The 19,939-nt window shown below is 40.0% G+C and overlaps 1 protein-coding gene across 9 annotated transcripts in view; it reads left to right on the forward strand.

The window, feature by feature from the left end:
* The window catches only part of rbms2.S (RNA binding motif single stranded interacting protein 2 S homeolog), a 71,837-nt gene that overhangs the window by 43,042 nt on the left and 8,856 nt on the right, over positions 1-19,939 (forward strand). For 8 of the 9 annotated variants that reach the window (XM_018250045.2, XM_018250046.2, XM_018250040.2 and 5 more), the window contains exons 3-5: positions 14,546-14,604; positions 16,121-16,248; positions 19,462-19,619. In XM_018250045.2, coding sequence (XP_018105534.1) covers positions 14,546-14,604; positions 16,121-16,248; positions 19,462-19,619 — 345 coding nt within the window. The remainder of the gene's footprint in view (positions 1-14,545; positions 14,605-16,120; positions 16,249-19,461; positions 19,620-19,939) is intronic. The other variant, XM_018250041.2, reaches the window with a different exon arrangement.

Consider the following 19,939-nt stretch of genomic DNA (forward strand, 5'->3'; position numbering starts at 1 on the left):
CTTGACTGTTTCATTGCTGACCAAAGGCCTAAATATGCAGAAAAGTTAACTCTCCCTATGTAGTTCAGGATCTGTTCTAAGCCTTCTGCCGTAACCCTGTTTGTAAAACATAGAAGGACGTTGCATTGAGGTCTTTCCAGTACAAATACAGGCATAGGGTCCGTTGTCCAGAAAGCTCCGAATTATGGGAAGGCCATCTCCCATAGACTTCATTTATAAAAATTTGATTAAAATTATTCCTTTTGCTCTGTAATAGCAAAACGGTACCTTGTACTTGATCCCAACGAAGATATAATTAATACTTATTGGTGGGAAACCATCTTATTAGGTTTATTTAATGATTGAATAATTTCAGCAGACATAAGGTGCAGAGATGCAAATTACAGGAAAGATTCCTTATCCGAAAATAATTCTGAATAATAGGTCCCATACATCTTATAATAATATTATATGTCTCTGACAAAATCTCACATAGATTAGTATATATTTGACAAATGACTTATCCTCGTTGGATAAATATGTAGTTAGACTATACTTTCCCTTAAATAATAATTAACACAGTCTCCTGAATGTTGTTTATGCAGAAAGGGTACAGGAATAAGAAAAAAATACTAGTCATATAAATTTAGATGCTGGTTACTTGCCAAAGCCTTTAATCTTTAATATTTTCATTTCTATATACACGCGAAGGCCTCAGTTGTATGTGTAGAATACTGCTATAGCCTTGAAAGTATTCCAGATATAATACGCAAGACAGCAGTTGCTCATTCTATAACATAGTAAAAGTTAATTTAAACTCAAATGTTAACTTAAAAGTGATATATATTTATTTTTAGTTACATTGGTGCCAGTGCCCAGTATCCTTTTTAATGGAACACAAGATCAGTCTCCCGCGATTAATCTCCTGTTCTGCAGGCAAACACATCTCCTCCAAAAGCTTCTCTACCTATAATGTAAATCCCCAGTGGTAAAACATATGCAGCACTTTGTATTTCCAGTTTAGGGTTAGTCCACACGAGCAGATTCGGGGAGATTAGTCGCCCCAGCGACAAATCGCCTCTTCTTCGGGGTGACAATCTCCCCTAACTGCGGCAAAGCACACACGACGCTTCGTTTTCCAAAGTCAACCAAGTTTCATTGTTGCCCCGAAGAAGAGGCAATTTGTCGCTGGGGCGACTAATCTTCCCGAATCTGCTCTTGTGGCAGGGGTGCCCAACATTTTTTTTTTACCTGTGAGCCACATTTAAATGTACAAATAAGTCGGAGATCAACACAAGCATGCAAAAAGTTCATGGGGCTGCCAAATATGGGCTGTGATTGGTAGCCCCTATAAGGAATGGCAGCCTACAGGAGACTCTATTTGGCAGTACATCTGGTTTTTATGTAACCAAAACTTGCCTCCAAGCCTGGAATTCATAATATAAGCACCTGCTTTGAGGCCACTGGGAGCAACATCCAAGGGGTTGGAGAGCAACATGTTGCTCACAAGCCACTGGTTGGGGATCAATGCCCTAAAGGGGTAATTTGATACAGGGAAAAATTATTCTCCATAAAGCTGGCCATAGATGCAAAGATACCATTGTATGAAATGAAGATTTTCTGAACGAATGTGGAGTGTCCCGACATTTTTGGTACCATTGCAATTGGTTAAATCGATCAGACCGGTTAAAAGACATATTGGCTACCAATAATATCTCTACATGTATTGTCTATCTGACGATATCAATGGGAGATTGTCACTACTATTTGTTGAACTTTCATGCAATTGCTGTCTGTTAACAAGCAGTATTGTGTGATTTGTTCTCTTTACTACTTTATATTTGAATGGTTAGTTGCAGGTCAGAAGATTGGCACAGAGGATCATTTGTTTGACATAGGCTATAATCTGCACATCTATTTATAGAGTTTGGAGTTCCCTGAGATGCACAAAATTTTTGCCCAGTCTTCGACACAAGGCACAGAACTAATCCTTTATTAAACCTGTATCTCATATTGTTCGATTAATTAAATTTATATATATTATATTATACAGGTGTGATATTCTGCTCAAGTTCTCATGTGGTTGAACTGTACCAGTTAAATGTGCTGGAAACATGGCTCTACTAAGCTGCCGGTCTCCCTAAACAGATTTATGAAGGGATTTCTGTTTGATTTAAATAGCACTTACTGAGCTGCAGGGCTTGGGCAGTTCTAGGAATCTAAGTACTCCAGTGAGCTGTTGCAGTATGGAATTTCATAACACACTGGGAAAGCAAAGGCTTAGAAGAACCATGTGATTTCACTCTCTCTACTGTTTATATTTAGAGTTGCCATTAGAAGGCCAAGGGCTCCTTGTTCGCGTAAGAGGGATACTGTCACAACACGGTGTCCCCTTTTTATTCTTTTTCCAATTTCTCTAATCCTGTACAGAAGAGAGATTCCTTTCATTCAGTTATATATTTAAAGTGATTCTGTCATGATTCGTTTTTATTCCCAAATTACACTGTTTACACTTCAAATAATTCACTCTGCCATATAAAACCAAGTGTATTTTTTTTTTAGTTGTAATATTGGTGTGTAGGCAGCCATCTCGTGTCATTTTGCCTGGCCATGTGCTTTCGGTAAGAGCCAGTGCTGCACTATGGAACTGCTTTCTGACAGGCTATTGTTTTTCCTTCTCAATGTTACTTAAGGAGTCGCAGTGGCACCTGGATTTTTACTATTGAGTGTTGTTCTTATATCTACCATATTGCTGTTATCTGGTTACCTTCCCATGTTCTGCTGAAGGGCTGCTGGGTGGGGGTGGTATCACTCTTACTTGCAGTGCAGCAGTAAAGAGTGAAGTCATACCTCCCAACTGTCCCTTTTTCGGAGGGACGGTCCCTCTTTTGACAGCTCAACCCGCAGTCCCTCATTTGTACAGGAAAGTCCCTATTTTCTCTGCACTGAACAGCCAGAAAAGGAAACAAAGTTTCTAACTTAATTGGCTTTTAGCAGAGAGCACAGAACAGCTAACAGGTGCAAATAAGATACTTTGCAACAAATTTGAGACACAAAAAAACAGTTTAGATAAGGAGAAATGTTTTCAAACTTCACAACCTGCCAAATTTTGTAAAATGAACATAATTAGGGGTGTGTGGCCACAGAAAGGGGCGTGGTCAAAATTTTTCGCAGCGCTACATGCGGAAAAATTTTTTGGCCCTCTTTTTACTTCCAAAATGTTGGGAGGTATGGTGAAGTTTATCAGAGCACAAGTCACATGACTGGTGGCACCTGGGAAACTGACAATATGACTAGCCCCATGTCAGATTTCAAGATTAAATATAAAAATAAAAATCAGTTTGCTCCTTTGAAAAACGTATTTCAGTGCAGAAGTCTGCTGGAGCAGCACTATTAACTGATGCATCTTTAAAAAAAAAACAAAAAACAAACAATGGTTTCCTGTGACAGTATCCCTTTAAATAACCTTGTTTTGTTTGCTATGGCTTTACTAACCTTGCTTATCTTTTTCTGTTTCATTATTAATTCTAAGTTCTTTATTAGAACGATTAATTTTTCACTGCTGTCCTGACAGTATTTCGTATGAAAATGTCCTCCTACAATCAGGTGCAAAAATTCCTATATCAAAAAATATCTGTCCTAAGGCTTTGTTCTTCAGTAAAAAAATAGAACATAGAACAGAGACACCTATGACTAAGCGCCGTAAGGTGCGAAACGTGTAGAGCAAAGCCTTGGGACAGATATCTTTTGATATAGGAATTTTTGCATATGATTGCCTGTGGACTGGGGCGAGTCTCTTTGGCTTAATTAAGGCAGTAATCAGATGTGGACTCCCGATCGATGAATACTCCTACAATCAGGCTCTTATCTTTTTGTATTTTCATGCCCGCCTTCTGCAGGCCATCTCAGCTGAAAGCCGTCTGGGTACCGGTGAGTTTCTAACAGCCTTAGGGTTACACCACATAGTCGGCATATTTTATCTTTTCCCTGTCTTCGACATAAAACTGTGCAACAAAACATACAAGATTGTTGCCGACCACTACGACATTATAATTAGTGGACTGAATGGGAGCAGATATATATCCGTGACACTTTAAGTTTTTAAACACATAAAACATTTAACTGGAATACAGCAAACATCTGAAACAGTTCCAAGTTTGATCTGATAACTTATTTGAAATCATAAGGCATATATATATAGGAAGGAATATATGTAAACAATCTGGTGGTTGGGCATGACATTGATTTGTTCATGAAGAGATCTGCGCCACTGCATAAACTCTAATGGCAGCACAGAGCGGCGAGTATGAGAGCCGTTGAATTGCAGATAAATACATACGTAAGAAAGTGAAATGAGGGTGGAGCCGAGGAAGGAGAGTTTGCTTCTGACTCGTAACCTCATTTCACCCCGGCCTAGGAATGCAGTGCACATCCCCTGAGCCCCAAGGAGATCTGCACATGTCGCCCACAGACTGAGGGAATGTTGTTTGCATGAAGCTGCAATATATTTTTGCTAAAATGTGTATGAGAGATACAGCAGATCCAGTTAACAAATGTTGCACTTTCTTCTGTTCTCTTATACCATATGATAGAGGTCTCATGAACCTAGTCCTCGTGTGTTGTGTATTTGTTCTCTTGTCCTAAACAAAAATTTGGGTGAGGGCACAAGCTCAGATTTGGGGAGATTAGTCGCGGATCACTCCGAGTGCCATCCCGCGGCGATTTACATTCTAGCCGGCGGGAGGCAATTCAGGCAGATTAGTTGCCCCGAAGAAAAGGAGATTTGTCGCCAGGCAACTAATCTCCCCGAATCTGAGCGTGTGCCCTGACCCTAAAGGTAGACGCACAGATAATATCATATGAAACTAATTTTCGTACAATATTCTGTGCGTGTATAGTGGGAAAAGAGCCAACCGATATTGGCAGAAGACTTGAATATTGGTCGGCTGGTCGATCGTGCTGGACGGAAAATTTTGAACGGCTCCCAAACATCGGCCATTGTTAGTGCTAAATAATCAGATACAGGTAGAATTTTATTGTTTCTACCTGTATATCTGACGATTCAGCTCTACATGTGTGTATTGAAACAAACAATCTTTCTTGGAAAGATCTTTTCCAAGAAATATCGTAATTGTTACCTCTATGGCCACCTTAAAGGAACAGTAACATCAAAAAAAATTTTAAAAAAATTAGTTAGAATACAACGAAAAAAAAAACACCAAGACAAATTAAAATTTAAAATTGCAAAGCCTTTATTAAGAAATAACTTACCGAAACTCCACTTCCGCTTCTCTTCAGAAAAGGCGATATGGTGACCATCCATACTGCAGCGCTGGATTTCTCCTCCCTGGCTATCTCTCATATTGTACGGACAGCAGGAAAAGCGGCCCAGCTGGATGAAGAGCTGAAGTGCCCGGTGTGTGGCTCCTTCTCCATTATCCTCCCCTGCGCCTATCCTGTGTGGCCGGAACATCCTTGTGCAGAGCCGGCGCGCCTTGGGGGAGATCTTGCAGGGACTCAGCCTCCAATCCCCTGGCAGCCCAGGAAGCCCGCGCTCATCACCCGAACACATTGAATTTGGGTCTGAGTCTCATAGGACTCCAGAAGACAGGTTGTTATGGATAATCTGATTCCTAAATCGGATCTTTTTGAGTCTTGGCTTGCCCTTTACCCCAGAGCCCTTCCTATACATATCTGTTCTACTGCCTCCGCCACCGGGTCCCTCCACCTGCTGATCCTCCGGCAGCTGAGAGAGTCGCTGTACAATGAGTTGGGAGGGGATGACCCTAAAGAGCAGCCAGCGGCCCGACCCCGCATTCCCTCCCCCTTCCTCTTCTTCACTTCCATTGGGCAGAGCACCCATGAGCCCCTGTATGTCCTGGGGCCAGGAGTTCATGCTGTCCGTGCTTGGTGGCCCAGTGCAGGCACGAGAAGCCGGTGATGAAGTCCCTGTGGGTGATGAGGCCGCAGGGACTCATAACAACCTGTCTGGAGACGCTGGAGTCCTATGAGACTCAGACCAAAATCCAATGTGTTCGGGTGATGAGCGTGGGCTTCCTGGGCTGCCAGGGGATTGGAGGCTGAGTCCCTGCAAGATCTCCCCCTAGGCGTGCCGGCTCTGCACAAGGATGTTCCGGGCACACAGGATAGGCACAGGCTGTGGGAGCAGGGGAGGATAATGGAGAAGGAGCCACACACCGGGCACTTCAGCTCTTCATCCAGCCGGGCCGCTTTTCCTGCTGTCAGTACAATAGGAGAGATAGCCAGGGAGGAGAAATCCAGCGCTGCACTATGGATGGTCACCATATCGCCTTTTCTGAAGAGGAGCGGAAGTGGAGTTTCGGTAAGTTATTTCTTATGAATGAATTTTTTTTAAAATTTTTTTTGATGTTCCTGTTCCTTGAACTGTAGGAATCCACCATCTTTGACATTTCTACATTCTCAATTTAGTTAACAAAAAAATACATATCGTACAGGTAATGGACCTGTTATACAGAATGTTAGGGACCTAGGATTGTCCGGATAACACATCTTTCTGTAATTTGGATCTTGATACCAAAACGTGATACTTTTCAGACCATTAATCTACATTAAGGGGCAGATTAATCAAGGGTCGAATTTTGAAGTTAAAAATACTTCGAAATTCGACCATCGAATTAAAATACTTTGAATTTGAATATCGAATTCGAACTTTTTTTCATCGAATTTGGCCAACGAACGATCAAAGTAAAATCTAACTATTAAATACTTTGAATCGAACGATTCAAACGATTTTATCGTACAATCGAACGATATTTACTTAGACTTCAAAAAGTTCTGTAGAAGGTCCCCATAGGCTAACATAGCATTTCGGCAGGTTTAATTTGGCGAAGTATTGAAGTCGAAGTTTTTTTTAAAGAGACAGTACTTTGATTATCGAATGGTCGAATATTCGAACGATTTTTACTTAGAATCGAAGTAAATTCGAAGTCGTAGTATCCTATTCGATGGTCGAAGTTTCCAAAAATTACTTTGAATTTCGAATTTTGTTACTTCGAAAATTCCCTCGAATTCACTTCGACCGTTGATAAATCTGCCCCTAAAAGTTGCCTATAGATCATGTTGATGGTTTTTCGCGGATAGTTCTGCTTTTATTTGCAAGTAATTGTCACTTGAATTTCCTAAACTTGACTGTTTTGCCAACCTGACTGTCCTTACTCAACCTGTCAGTTATAGTTTCTTATGCTAACGGACTACTGCTGCACAAATATGGCAGCCCCCTCATAGAGGAACATGGAGGTAAGAAAGGTAATGTAAAAGCATCAGGCAAATACTTTTATGGCAAAATTATAAATAGCATTCAAAGACCATGTTATGATAGATATAAAAAAAGGTTATTTTCTGTTGTCAGTATCTCTTTAAGTCAGGGTGCCCAAAAGCTAGATAGGGATCTTCCAGTAGACCTTTAGCTGGTGGTCAGTAGATCTCAAGACACTGTCAACAATAAGGCTCGTCATTCTTTTCATTCAGATATTTATTATGTCAAAGTTACAGAAGGAAAGGTTGTTTGTTAAATATAGAAATATACATTTTCTCATCAATTAATATTTAATATTTTCCATGAAACAGAATGTTAACAATTATTTTATGGATGTAAAGTAGATCCTAATGGGACAACATCGCTAAAAGTAGACCTCACATTAGTAAAGTATGGGCACTCCTGACTTAAGTCCACTAGAAAATCATGTAAACATTAAATAAACCCAATGGGCTGGTTTTGCTTCCAATAAGGATTAATTATATCTTAGTTGGGATAAAGTACAAGCTACTGTTTTATTATTACAGAGAAAAAGGGATATCATTTTTAAAAATTTGAATTATTTGAATAAAATGGAGACAGCCTTTACATAATTCGCAGCTTTCTGGATAACTGGTTTTCGGGTAACAGATCCGATACCTGTATTATAGGTGCAGAATATAGAATATTTTTTATTGTAACACTGAAGTTAATCCTGCAAAAAAGGGAATCTATCCATTTTGCTCCATTGTTATCACTGGACATTATTCTCACTAGGGGAAACAGTAGTGTTATTTCACTGTAAGGCTGAGGGAACACAAAGTATTGGCTCTGCTGCTCTCAGCCTGTGTCTTTTATTTTTTGCAGGCGAATCTGCTCGCTGTCCCAGTTCTGTTGATACTCACATCTTTCTCTGTCATACAGGCACACCCAGCGGAGGAGAGGTTGGCCCGAAAATGCCTGCTTTCACATTTTCGTCCCAATATTCGCTGGTGATTATAATGGCTTATCTGATACCCTGGGCTGGTACTCCTGTTTGCTAAAAACTGCACTGGGTTTTTCTGTAGAAGCTCAACGTTGCCATCTTATTCAGCTTCTTCCATCTTTGTTCTGATTCGGGCTAGTGATGCTTATGCTTTTCCACGCTACTACTCAGCTCCAAAGAAAAAAGCAAACTAAGATAGTGGTGAATGAGCTCCTCCGGCCAATGGAATTTTAAGTGAAATGGAGCACTTGCCTGGGGTATTGGTAAGAGCTTATAATGACTGAAGGAGGGGGGTCTTAAGATTTTGATACTACTCTTTTCCTTTAAAAACACAGTGAATAGTTATGCAAGGTACTGTGATAGGTAGACCCCTGTTTTCTATGCAAGTTGAGTTTTTTATAGAAAATTGTACCTGCATGCTCGCAGGGGCACCCAGGAATTGCATGGAATCCCTTCAGATTCAGGAAGATAGGGGGAAATTCACTAAAGGGCAAAGTGTCTAACGTTAGCGAAAATTCTCCAATGTGACATAATTTCAGGACTCCGCAGATTTAGTAACGGGCGCAGGCGTGAATTGGCTAGCGAAGGAGATAGACGCTAGCGCTACTTCGCACTCTAACGCCAGTGGCAAATGGACGTAACTACGCAAATTCACTAAGATGCAGATTTTACTGAACTTACGCCAGACTTGCCTTCGCCACCTCAGACCAGGCGAAGTACAATAGAGTAGATAAATAAAATAGTTGAAAAATGTTCTAAGTCCTAAAAATTGCTGGCGACTTTTCAGTTTTTCAGGGTGATAGGCTGCAAAAGATCGTAATTTTTTTTAGGGTACCCGGCTTCCCCCCTACATTTCCTAACATATGGCACATAAACTATACATTGGGCTCTTGTGTATGGCATTATAACAACTCTATTTTATTTTATTAAAGGGATACTGTCATGGGAAAAAAAATTTTTTTTTCAAAATGCATCAGTTAATGGTGCTGCTCCAGCAGAATTCTGCACTGAAATCCATTTCTCAAAAGAGCAAACAGATTTTTTTTTATATTCAGTTTAGAAATCTGACATGGGGCTAGGACATTTTGTCAATTTCCCAGCTGCCCCAAGTCATCTGATAAACTTCAATCACTCTTTACTGCTGTACTGCAAGTTGAAGTGATATCACCCCCTCCCTTTTCCCCCCAGCAGCCAAACAAAAGAACAATGGGAAGGTAACCAGATAACAGCTCCCTAACACAAGATAACAGCTGCCTGGTAGATCTAAGAACAACACTCAATAGTAAAAACCCATGTCCCACTGAGACTCCTTCAGTTACATTGAGAAGGAAATACAGCAGCCTGCCAGAAAGCATTTCTCTCCTAAAGTGCAGGGACAAGTCACATGACCAGGGGCAGCTGGGAAATTGACAAAATGTCAAGCCCCATTTCAGATTTCAAAATTGAATATAAAAAAATCTGTTTGCTCTTTTGAGAAATGGATTTCAGTGCAGAATTCTGCTGGAGTAGCACTATTAACTGATGTGTTTTGAAAAAAAACATGTTTTCCGATGACAGGATCCCTTTAAGGTTCCCAGGCTTGTGTAGTGTAATGTATTTGCTGCAACATATACGTCCATTCAACTTTAACTTCCCGCCATATGCAAATTAGCCAACGTTAGCGCTTCGCTTTGCTTGCCGAATTAACGTTAGCAAAACTTCGTCATCGTTCGGCACCTTGGACGCAACTTCGGATTTAAGTAAATTAGCTTTGTCTAGGCAAATTTTCGCCTGTCGAACTGTGGCAATGTGAGCGAAGCCGTTGCTGGCGAATTTTCGGAGGTTATTGAATTTGCCCCATAGTGTCTCAGGGTGTTTCACTTGGACTACACTGTCGCAGTTGAGTTACACTGTGCCATGTTGCTCAACTCTTCCGTTAAACTTGCCTTCCCAGTTTCTTCAAGTCACACAACAATGCCATTATTGTGCCTTTAAACACTGCTGCTCAATCTGATTGTTCAGATTCAATCAAAACAGTTTTAAATGTGTGCAGGTTGACTGTAGCAAGGCACTGGTGTGCTGAAGAGCTAACTGCTGAAGTCCGGCTTGCAACTCCCAAGTCCGTAGCGCAGTTGCGTTTTATTTGCAACAGAATCTGCCCAGCTGAGTTATTTCCTGTCTAGTGTCAGTAAATGGTTGGGAGGAGGTGGGGGCTGGGAGTTGTAGGAAGGGGAAGACTAAAGTTAATCCTTTCGTAACTGAATATAGCCAAAACCATGCAGCAGATTAACTCATTGTAGGATTGGCTGAAACACATAAGGGTGTAAGCATCTCAGAGCTGCTCTTATCCTCCTCTCTAGGCTGTGTGTGGGAAGAGGGAGATGGGTGGGAAGCGGTTATCGGCTGTGGCTATTCTTAGCTCTATGGGTCACTTGGTCTCCTAGGGAAGAAGGGACAACAAAATAAAGACCTATCGGAGCATTTGGTTAGTACATTTTAATATTTAAAAGCATCAGTATAGTGGGGGAAAAAATCACATTGCGGCGACCCATACTAGCATAAGGTCACAGGATTCTATGGTGACATCTTGGTGCTGATAAAAAACAACACTGGATGAGTTCCACAGTGAAAACAAATCCCCTAAAGCAGATTGTGCCGCTGACCTAGTGTGGGTTGGCCACTTCACTTGTATTTCCCTCCTCCTTGCATAAACTGGGAGTGGTGGGGCATGCTGGGGGCGTAAAGATCCCATAGTTCCTAATACATTCCCTGGCAGTTTCCAGATGTCTAGCCTGTGCACTGGTCTGAAAGGAAGTCCAGACCTCAGCTTCATAGTAATAGCAAACCTTCATCTTGTTTGCGCCTTCTTCCCTTGAACATGCCCGAATATTCGAAATAATAATCCTAATTTATGCTCCTATTGCTTTCAATTGTACACAGAAACATGTATCAGCGATTGCGCTGCATAAATCAGGGACTGACTGAGGGATTATTTCTAGCTGGAGGGAAAAAGTTACCTTATAAAATAGCATTTTATACCTTTTAGGCGGTAATACTGTAAAGCAACTGTGCAACTGCTTGCCTCTTTCATGTCCAAAATGGAAATTCTGTCTGGTCGATAGGTCTACTAGGAACAAATCAGATCTATTTCTCATTGAAACCTTTGCCCTGTAATATTAAAGGAGAATAAACACCCTGCACCAAAACAATTCAGAAATATTGAATGTGAAACGACGTCGAATGGGAAGGGTGTTTTGACCACCATGCTACAATTTCTGGTATGCTATATTATTTAACCTGATCAATCACTGTTTTCGGTAGAAATTATATTTTTACATGGCAAATAATTTAGTAGTAGGTGTAGTAGAGTAATAGAAAACCAGCAGACCCAACAGTCATGACATGCACGTTGCTGAAAACTTTTATAAAGAAGTGCAGCAAATAATAGGCTGCTCAGCTAAAATGATCTCAAATGCTTCAAAATGGCAACCAAAGCCTGAATATGGAAGAAAGTTAAAAACTACCGTTCAAATACATAGATGAATAGCCAAAATGGCAAAGACTCAGCCAATGATCAGCTACAGGAAAATCAAAGAAGGTCTAAAGTTAGCTGTGATACTGTTACAATTAGAAGACGCCTATATGAAGCCAAGCTATCGGCAAGAAGCCCCCTAAAGTCCCATTGTTGGAATAAGAAAAGACGTGCTGAAGAGCTTACAATTTGCCAAAGAACACATTGACTGGCCTAATGACTGATGAAAGCAAGATTGTTCTTTTTGGGTCTAGGGGCCGCAGACAGTTTGTCAGACGACCCCCAAACACTGAATTCAAGCCACAGTACAGTGTGAAGACAGTGGAACAAGGTGGCACAAGCATCATGATATGGGAATGTTTCTCATACTATGGTGTTGGGCCTATTTATCACATACCAGGGATCATGGATCAGTTTCAATACATCAAAATACTTGAGGAGGTCATGTTTTCCTTATGCAGAAGAGGAAATGCTCTTGAAATGGGAGTTTCAACAAGATATCGACCCCAACAACCCCAGTAAATGAGCAACATCTTGGTTCCAGACCAACAAGATTGATGTTATGGAGTGACCAGCCCAATCCCAGGACCTTAATCCAATAGAAAACTTGTGGGGTGAAATCAAAAATGATGTTTCTGAGGCAAAAGCAAGAAATGCAGAAGAATTGTGGAATGTAACAGGTGCCAGAAGTTGGTGGACTCCATGCAACACAGATGTGCAGCAGTTCTCAGAAACACTGATTATACAACTAAATATTAGCTCAGTGATTCAAAGAAAAGCAAAAACTTGAAACATTTTTCAGTTTATACAGTGAACGTTTGAGTTTGTAAAGAATACAGACAATGCTATTTTTTTGGAACACCTTTTCTTCACTTTCTGTAAAGGAATAACACAAATTTGATCAATTTTTCTTCATGTTTCGATTTGTATAGAATGTGCAGTGTTACCAATGCAATACAAAATTAAGGCATGTATTCGCGATTCTAGACTCTACAGCCATCCGTAGTGAATGTTTGCTGCTCATTACTGCAGTGATGCATCAGTGATGTTAGTTAGCACCAGTGTCTATGATTAAAATTTTTATTGGAATAAAAAGTGTGGAAATACATTTTAGAATCTTACAAAACGTTTTATTTAGCTTCAGCTGTATCCATGACACTTCCCCAATTCTTTCAGCCTGTAACTATGACCTTGGGAAGCCTATAGAGTATAGACAAAACAACCTATTCAGCATGTTCTTGCTGTTCATTGTTGATCTCTAACAGCCTTGAGTTGTGCAGGTATAGAGCATTAATGAACCACCAACAACTGCTTGTTTCTACAAATATATGTAAGGGAATATGTTAACCTGTTAATGCCATAGTTTGCGTGACCCAATGATCTAATTTGTTAGTTGTCCTGTGCCAACAACACGAGTGGTACAGGGAGTACAACTTCATAAACTGTGAGACTGGCCATCTTACTGGGAACGCGTATTGATGATACGCCTAAAACATACCTCCCAACATTTTGGAAATAGAAAGAGGGACAAAAAGATTTTTTGACCACGCCCATTTTTGTGGCCACATCCTCTAATTACCATGTTAATTTTAAAAAATTCGGCAAGTAATGAAAGTTTGAACACATTTCTGTGGTTTTTATGTAATATTACAGTTTTGCTAATGAATGTGAAATGCCCTGTAAGCTGCAAGTCACAGTTTCCCCAAGAGAAATGCTTATCTTAAATAGTTACAATTGCTTCTTTGCTTATCTTAAATTGTTACAAAAGTCCATCCTGCTCATATTCTGGGCTCTCTGCCAAAAGCCAATTAAGTTAGAAACTTTGTATCTTTTTCTGGCTGTTCAGTGCAGGAGATCAAAGAGAAAGTCTGGACATTTCAGTAACAATCCGCGACTGTGGGTTGATCTTTTAAAATCGTGACTCTCCCGCGAAAACTGGGACAGTTGGGAGGTATGCATGGTAACAGCCTATAAAATCAGGTTGACATGCTATTCTGTGCTTTACTATTCTTGTAGGCATATCGAGCCTGTTATCTTCCCTTACTATTTTTTCTTTTTTTATATATATATTTGTGCTTCTGTTTGATGTTGTACCATGTTGTAGTCATGCATTGCATGTATTTCTAGCACAGATATCTGTTGTGACTAAAGGTCCCCATAGACGCAAAGATCTTTCGTTGGTGAAAGATTGATTTCAGTGCAATCCGACCAATCAGTCAAATTATCGTGAGGTTAGTGGGAATCAAACGATCGTGCATCTTACGATTTTATCGGTCCCAGTGCAATCTATCTATGTTTGCAGGGCCAAGCAGGCAGCTACCCTCAGTTTTTCTGGCAATATCAATTGAAATTGTCTTTTTAGTTGATGTACAAATCGTACATTTAATCGTTTCAAGATAATCGTAGCCTCACGATAAGGAAAATATCTTTTAAAAATCTTTGCATCTATGGCCAGCTTCAGAATTCTCTTTGCTATTTAGGATTCTGATCATGTAACTGTGCAACATTCCCATAATTGCATAGTATTTGCTTACTTGGGCTAAAGCACATCAAGCACTTTTTCTTCTACTTTTCCCAGAAGCCATGGAAGTTTGGGAGTTGTTTCAGGTCACTGCCCAGTAGTGCAAACAGTCTGCCGCCTGCCATAATAATTCATTGCAGTTATTCTTTTCAACTGCTCTGGTTGGTGCCTGAATTTTTGTTTCATTTGGATCATTGTCTGCTTTTTAGTGCTTCGTCACCATAACTACTCAACAGCTCCAATATTCTCCAAACTTCTTATTGTGTTTTCTAGGTATGGAAAGATTGTCTCTACCAAGGCTATTTTAGACAAGACAACTAACAAATGTAAAGGTGAGTAATCATATGTGTTTGCTCTATAGGCCTTTGCCATTACTTTTTCAAGTAGTTGGTCATTCCATTACTTTTCAGGACAAGAGATAGACTTTAAAAATGAAATATTCTATTTCATTTTGGTTTTTAAAATTACATTTTATTTCTAACATATACATGAACTGTACTGGTGAACTGGTTCAATTGGGGCATCCATGTATGTGATGGAATTGCAAACAATTCACTTATTTATCTTGGGGCCAAATGAACAGGTTGTACTTGTATTGGTTTTGTGTTCGTTTTATATTTTATGTTTTTGCAACAAGAAATTAGGAATCATTACCAGTCCAAGTTAGTGATATTTCTTCTATTGTCATCTACTACACTACCTGATATTGATGGATTGAACAGAAAGCTACAGAACAATGCATTTAGGGTTGGGAATCGGTCTGTTCGGGGGTCCCCAAGCTTTTTTTTACCCATGAGCCACATTCAGATGTAAAAAAGGCAAGCATGAAAAATGTTCCTGGGTGTTGCATAAAAAGTGCTCTTATTGGCTATTTGTTAGTCACTATGTGGACTGGCAGCCTACAGGAGGCTCTGTTTGGAAGTGCATCTGGATTTATGCAACCAGAACTTGCCTCCAAGTCAGGAATTTAAAAATAAGCACCTGCGTTGAGGCCACTGGGAGCAACATACAAGGGCCTGGTAAGCAACATGTCCACTAGCCACTGGTTGGGGATCACTGTGTTCACCGAGACTCTGTAGCTTCTTGACATGTACCATTTAGCAACAAGTATCTCTACTGACATAAATTTGAGATTCTACAGCCACTGGGGCTCTTCATGGAGACAAGCTTAGTCTTGTCTGCCTTAGAAACACATTTAATTATATTATCCTGCTACCCTGAAACATGGCAGTTTGAATTTTTTGGTTTGCTTTTACCTTATATATGTGTAACAGATACATGTAACCGACAATGCAAGCATTGTCCATTCAAACTGCCCCGGAGGTACCATAGATACAGTAATGCTTGGCAGTAAGGTTTAATCCACCCTACTGGGTGACAATGTCTGTAAGGGTATAACCATGTATAATAGCAGCACTTGTTGCACTTCTTTTAACCTATATAATGGGTTGATGTGTTTGTGTTTGGGTCCAAGCCTGAGTGTGCAATACAGTTACTATTGCATCATTTAATGTTTTAGAAACAGGGATAAACATTGCCCTCAATCAGTTATATTTTAAGACAATTTTTGAAGGTCAGGAACCTGTTATTTAATGGTTTGCCTTAATAAATCTAGGGGGAGCTGCTCTTATCAGGTCATAAGAGAAGGCTCAGAAAAATCCGAATTCCAGGCATTCCATGCATGTCTAGTATTAGTGGTTGGGTTACCAGGTAATTGAGCAAAATGGAGGCCCACGGAAATGTTGTGATTGAACCAAAACTGCTTTAATAAAAAAAAGGAAAAAGAAAACCATTTGTTTAATAAAGTAAAACGAAATGATTAATATCATATTGTTCTTTTTTTTGTAGGATATGGGTTTGTGGATTTTGATAGCCCTGGAGCAGCCCAGAAGGCAGTAACAGCTCTAAAAGCAAGCGGCGTGCAAGCCCAGATGGCAAAGGTGACTAGCAATCTCTCCACACATACATTTAGACATGTAGGTAACTATAGATACATGGAAGTTTAATCCCATTTCAAAGTACATTATTCAGCTCTGTCTTGTTTTTGTAATGTGGTAGGGCTTTGTACTTGCATGCGTGTAAAAAAATGGTAATATTTTTATTTCCTATCTAAAGTTGCAAACGTGGACTTGCATTAGATAATATCCAGGACCGTGACCCAATCAGTAAAGCCTTTTGACAATCTTTTTAGGAAGCGAATGCAACTCCACAAGCAAGGTCATACAGAGCAGTTATGATTTATAGCCAAGGACATCCAGTTAAAGATTGACATCATTCTTGTTCTGTAGAGATCCTTCTGGTTGATGGTTGATAGAACTGGTTGTTAAGTAGTTTATGAACACATGATTCAGTCTTGGTAGTCGATGGGAATATCATAAAGAGACTGGACTAAGTGCCATGTGTACAATTGTTTATGTAAATAAAAATGATAAAGCCTTTAAAAACAATTATTCACAATCAGAACCAGAACACAAAAGATCCCTGTTAAGTCCAAGTGAGCCTACAACCCTTTGGCACACATTATGTAATAAATTGCACAAATCTGGTTGTTTTGCTTTTTAACTTGCTATCACTGGCCAGAAAAACTTATTACATTGGATGCATACGATTTTCATGACACCAAACCATTTCCTTGAGGCCACACACTGGGCACTCTTGGATCAATATAGGCAAATTTACAAAAAAAAAAAAAAAAAATAGACATTTCAAATCAAATCAACAGGCAGCATTTTATCATGTTGGAGAAAGTAAAATGATGTGAGAAATGTAAAGTGTCATTCATACAGTGCAAGAGTAGATATTCATTTAGTTTGGAACTTGATAATGAGTGGGTGTCAGTGTGTCTATATATTAATTACTCCAGCTGCTTTGGTCCTTCAGAGGGCACTAAACTCAGTGCCAAGCTCACAGGCAGCCAACAATCCATTGTAAGTCAGAAATTCTGTGAAGATTGAATTCAATTGTGTATATTCTTAGCATAACCACACAAATACTTTGATTACAGATGTACTTATCTTTTCATTGCCATGTGGTACCCGAAGCTGGCTTCAGTTATTTTCTGTATTTGTATGTACATGTTCTCACTATCCTGTTACATTGCCCTTGTACGGTACACAATTTTGCAGGAAATTAGAGGCGTAAGTCACAGAATGTAGAATCTTTGTATTATGCCACATGGCGAATTGTCCCCAAAAGACTCGCCTGAATCCCACATTGAATCTGAATGTTAAGATGGCCATACATGAAGAGATCCGTTCTTCTGGTGAAATAGCCAAACAAGCGGATCTTTCACCATTATGCCCACAAATGGCAGGGCTATATCAGGGTAACCCGAACATTCTGCCCTAGGGAAAAATTAAACCTTCCGGATCGATATCGTGGCCAGATTTTGATTGGGAAGACCCGTCGGAAGCCCCTATACACGGGCATATAAATTGCAGAATTGGTCTAAGGGCTTTAGCAGATTCGGGGAGATTTAGTTGCCTGGCAACTAATTGCCTCTTCTGCGGGGGCGACAATCTCCCAGAACTGCTTTCCGCCTGCTATAATGAGAAACACCAGGGCCAATGCACTAGTGGCGCTTCCGAAGCCGCCCGAAGTTTCCTCGTACATTGGCGCTGGCATTTTCTCATTATAGCAGGCGGAAGGCAGTTCGGGAGATTGTCGCCCCACAGAAGAAGCGATTAGTCGCCAGGAGACTAAATCTCCCCGAATCTGCCCGTGTGCTAGCTCCCTTAAGGACCGATATCTGCAGCTTTATCTGCCCGTGTATGGCCATCTTTAGTTTGCATAATTATCTTTGAGAAAAATAACTTTGAACAAAAAGTGTTTGCATTTAATTTTCCAGAGCTTCACATGGCTTTCAAAGTCCTGATTTAGTCCAACAAACCACTTTAGTGTCAGCCAATGGAAATCCTGCAAAAAGTCCTGGGATTTAACCAAATCCTTGATCTGGTGTATCCCTACTGCATTGTGGCACTTAGCAGTTTTTTTTTTTTACTGATGACCAGTGAATGGTTGCATTTTCCTCACAAGATTGAAGGCTCATTGTCTTAGATGTACAGTTTCCATTCTTCAGAGCACTAACCAAGTTCTATATTTTTGTCCTTTTTCTTGAGCATATTTATTACTTACAGAGCAGTGATACTGAAAGGGGCAGTATATCCTTTGTTCAACATGAGCACATTTAAGCATAATAAAATCTATGGGTTTTGTTATTTCCTCAGCTAAATAGTGCAAAAACCAAACACGGAGTAGCTTCAGCGTTTAGCTTAAGAAATTGTCCTGATTAAAACAATAGGCTAAAGATATATGTTCAGCTCAAGGCCTATATTCATTTGGATTAAATATTGAATAAGTGGGGATGTGGTTCTCACAATAGGCAATAGTAAATAAAATGGCATTAATGGATTATAAACAAATGTACATGTTTCCCAGCCAATTCATATATTTAGGTCTCCAGAGAATGAGGTTTGGAAACACTACTATAGAGCAAATGATGTAAGGCAGTTAAGGGGAACTATTGTAACTGAATGTTTAATGTGATCTTCAGTTCATGGAAACAAGGGACTTTTGAAATATGACTTCTGATTATACCATTTAAATCGGTGATCTCCAACCAGTAGCTCGTGAGCAACATGTTGCTCTCCAACCCCTTGGATGTTGCTCCCAGTGGCCTCAAAGCAGGAGATTATTTTTGAATTTGAGGCTTGGAGGCAAGTTTTGGTTGTATAAAAACCAGGTGCACTGCCAAACAGAGCCTCAATGTAGGTTTACAATCCACATGGGGCTACAAATGGCCGATCACAGCACTTATTTGGCACCCCAAAAACATTTTTCATGCTAGTGTTGCTCCTCACCTCCTTTAACTTCTCAATGTTGCTCATGGGTACAAAAGGTTGGGGATCCCTGATTTAAATAATCAAGATAATCTTTAGTACATTTTAAACTGCACAATAGTTCACCTTTAACAAATACATTGGATAACATTAGTTGTAATGTTTTCTAAACCCTTACCATGGACTACATACTGTGTCCTGAGATGCGGACTCATGCAGGGACAGAAACGTGTACACGCTTGGTATGACCCAGTGGAAATGCTGTAGCTATATATAACCCCTCGTTGAATGCCAGTAGGAAATGAGCCACATAGTTCCTTATTTTAAATCTGAGTTTATTTGTTTTAATAGCAACAAGAGCAGGACCCCACAAACTTGTACATTTCCAACTTGCCGGTCAGTATGGATGAGCAGGAGCTGGAGTCCTTGCTGAAGTCATTTGGGCAGGTTATTTCCACTCGTATCCTACGTGATGCCAGTGGGACCAGCCGAGGGGTCGGCTTTGCAAGGTAAATATGCTTGAGGTGACAGTAGGACTGTATGTTGCCAATAACTTTCTTTTCACCCTTAAGTAAATATGCCCCTTAATCTTTAGAATGGCCTGTACAGAATAAATATTTTAAGTGGGCTCAACATATACATATACATTAACATCACAGGGGTTTGGAGCAAACAGTTTCAGTGTAATGCAACAGGGACTAGTTTCCTGCTCTTTTCCCATGTGTGAATGGGAAAACATTATGGTACTTTAGTAATTACCTTAGGTTCATGCAATGTGCGTTGCAAGTATGCAAATAACCCCTTTTGTTTGTGTGTCTCCCAATAAAGA

The sequence above is a fragment of the Xenopus laevis genome, chromosome 2S (genome assembly GCF_017654675.1).
Source record: "Xenopus laevis strain J_2021 chromosome 2S, Xenopus_laevis_v10.1, whole genome shotgun sequence".
Classification (NCBI taxonomy): domain Eukaryota; kingdom Metazoa; phylum Chordata; class Amphibia; order Anura; family Pipidae; genus Xenopus; species Xenopus laevis.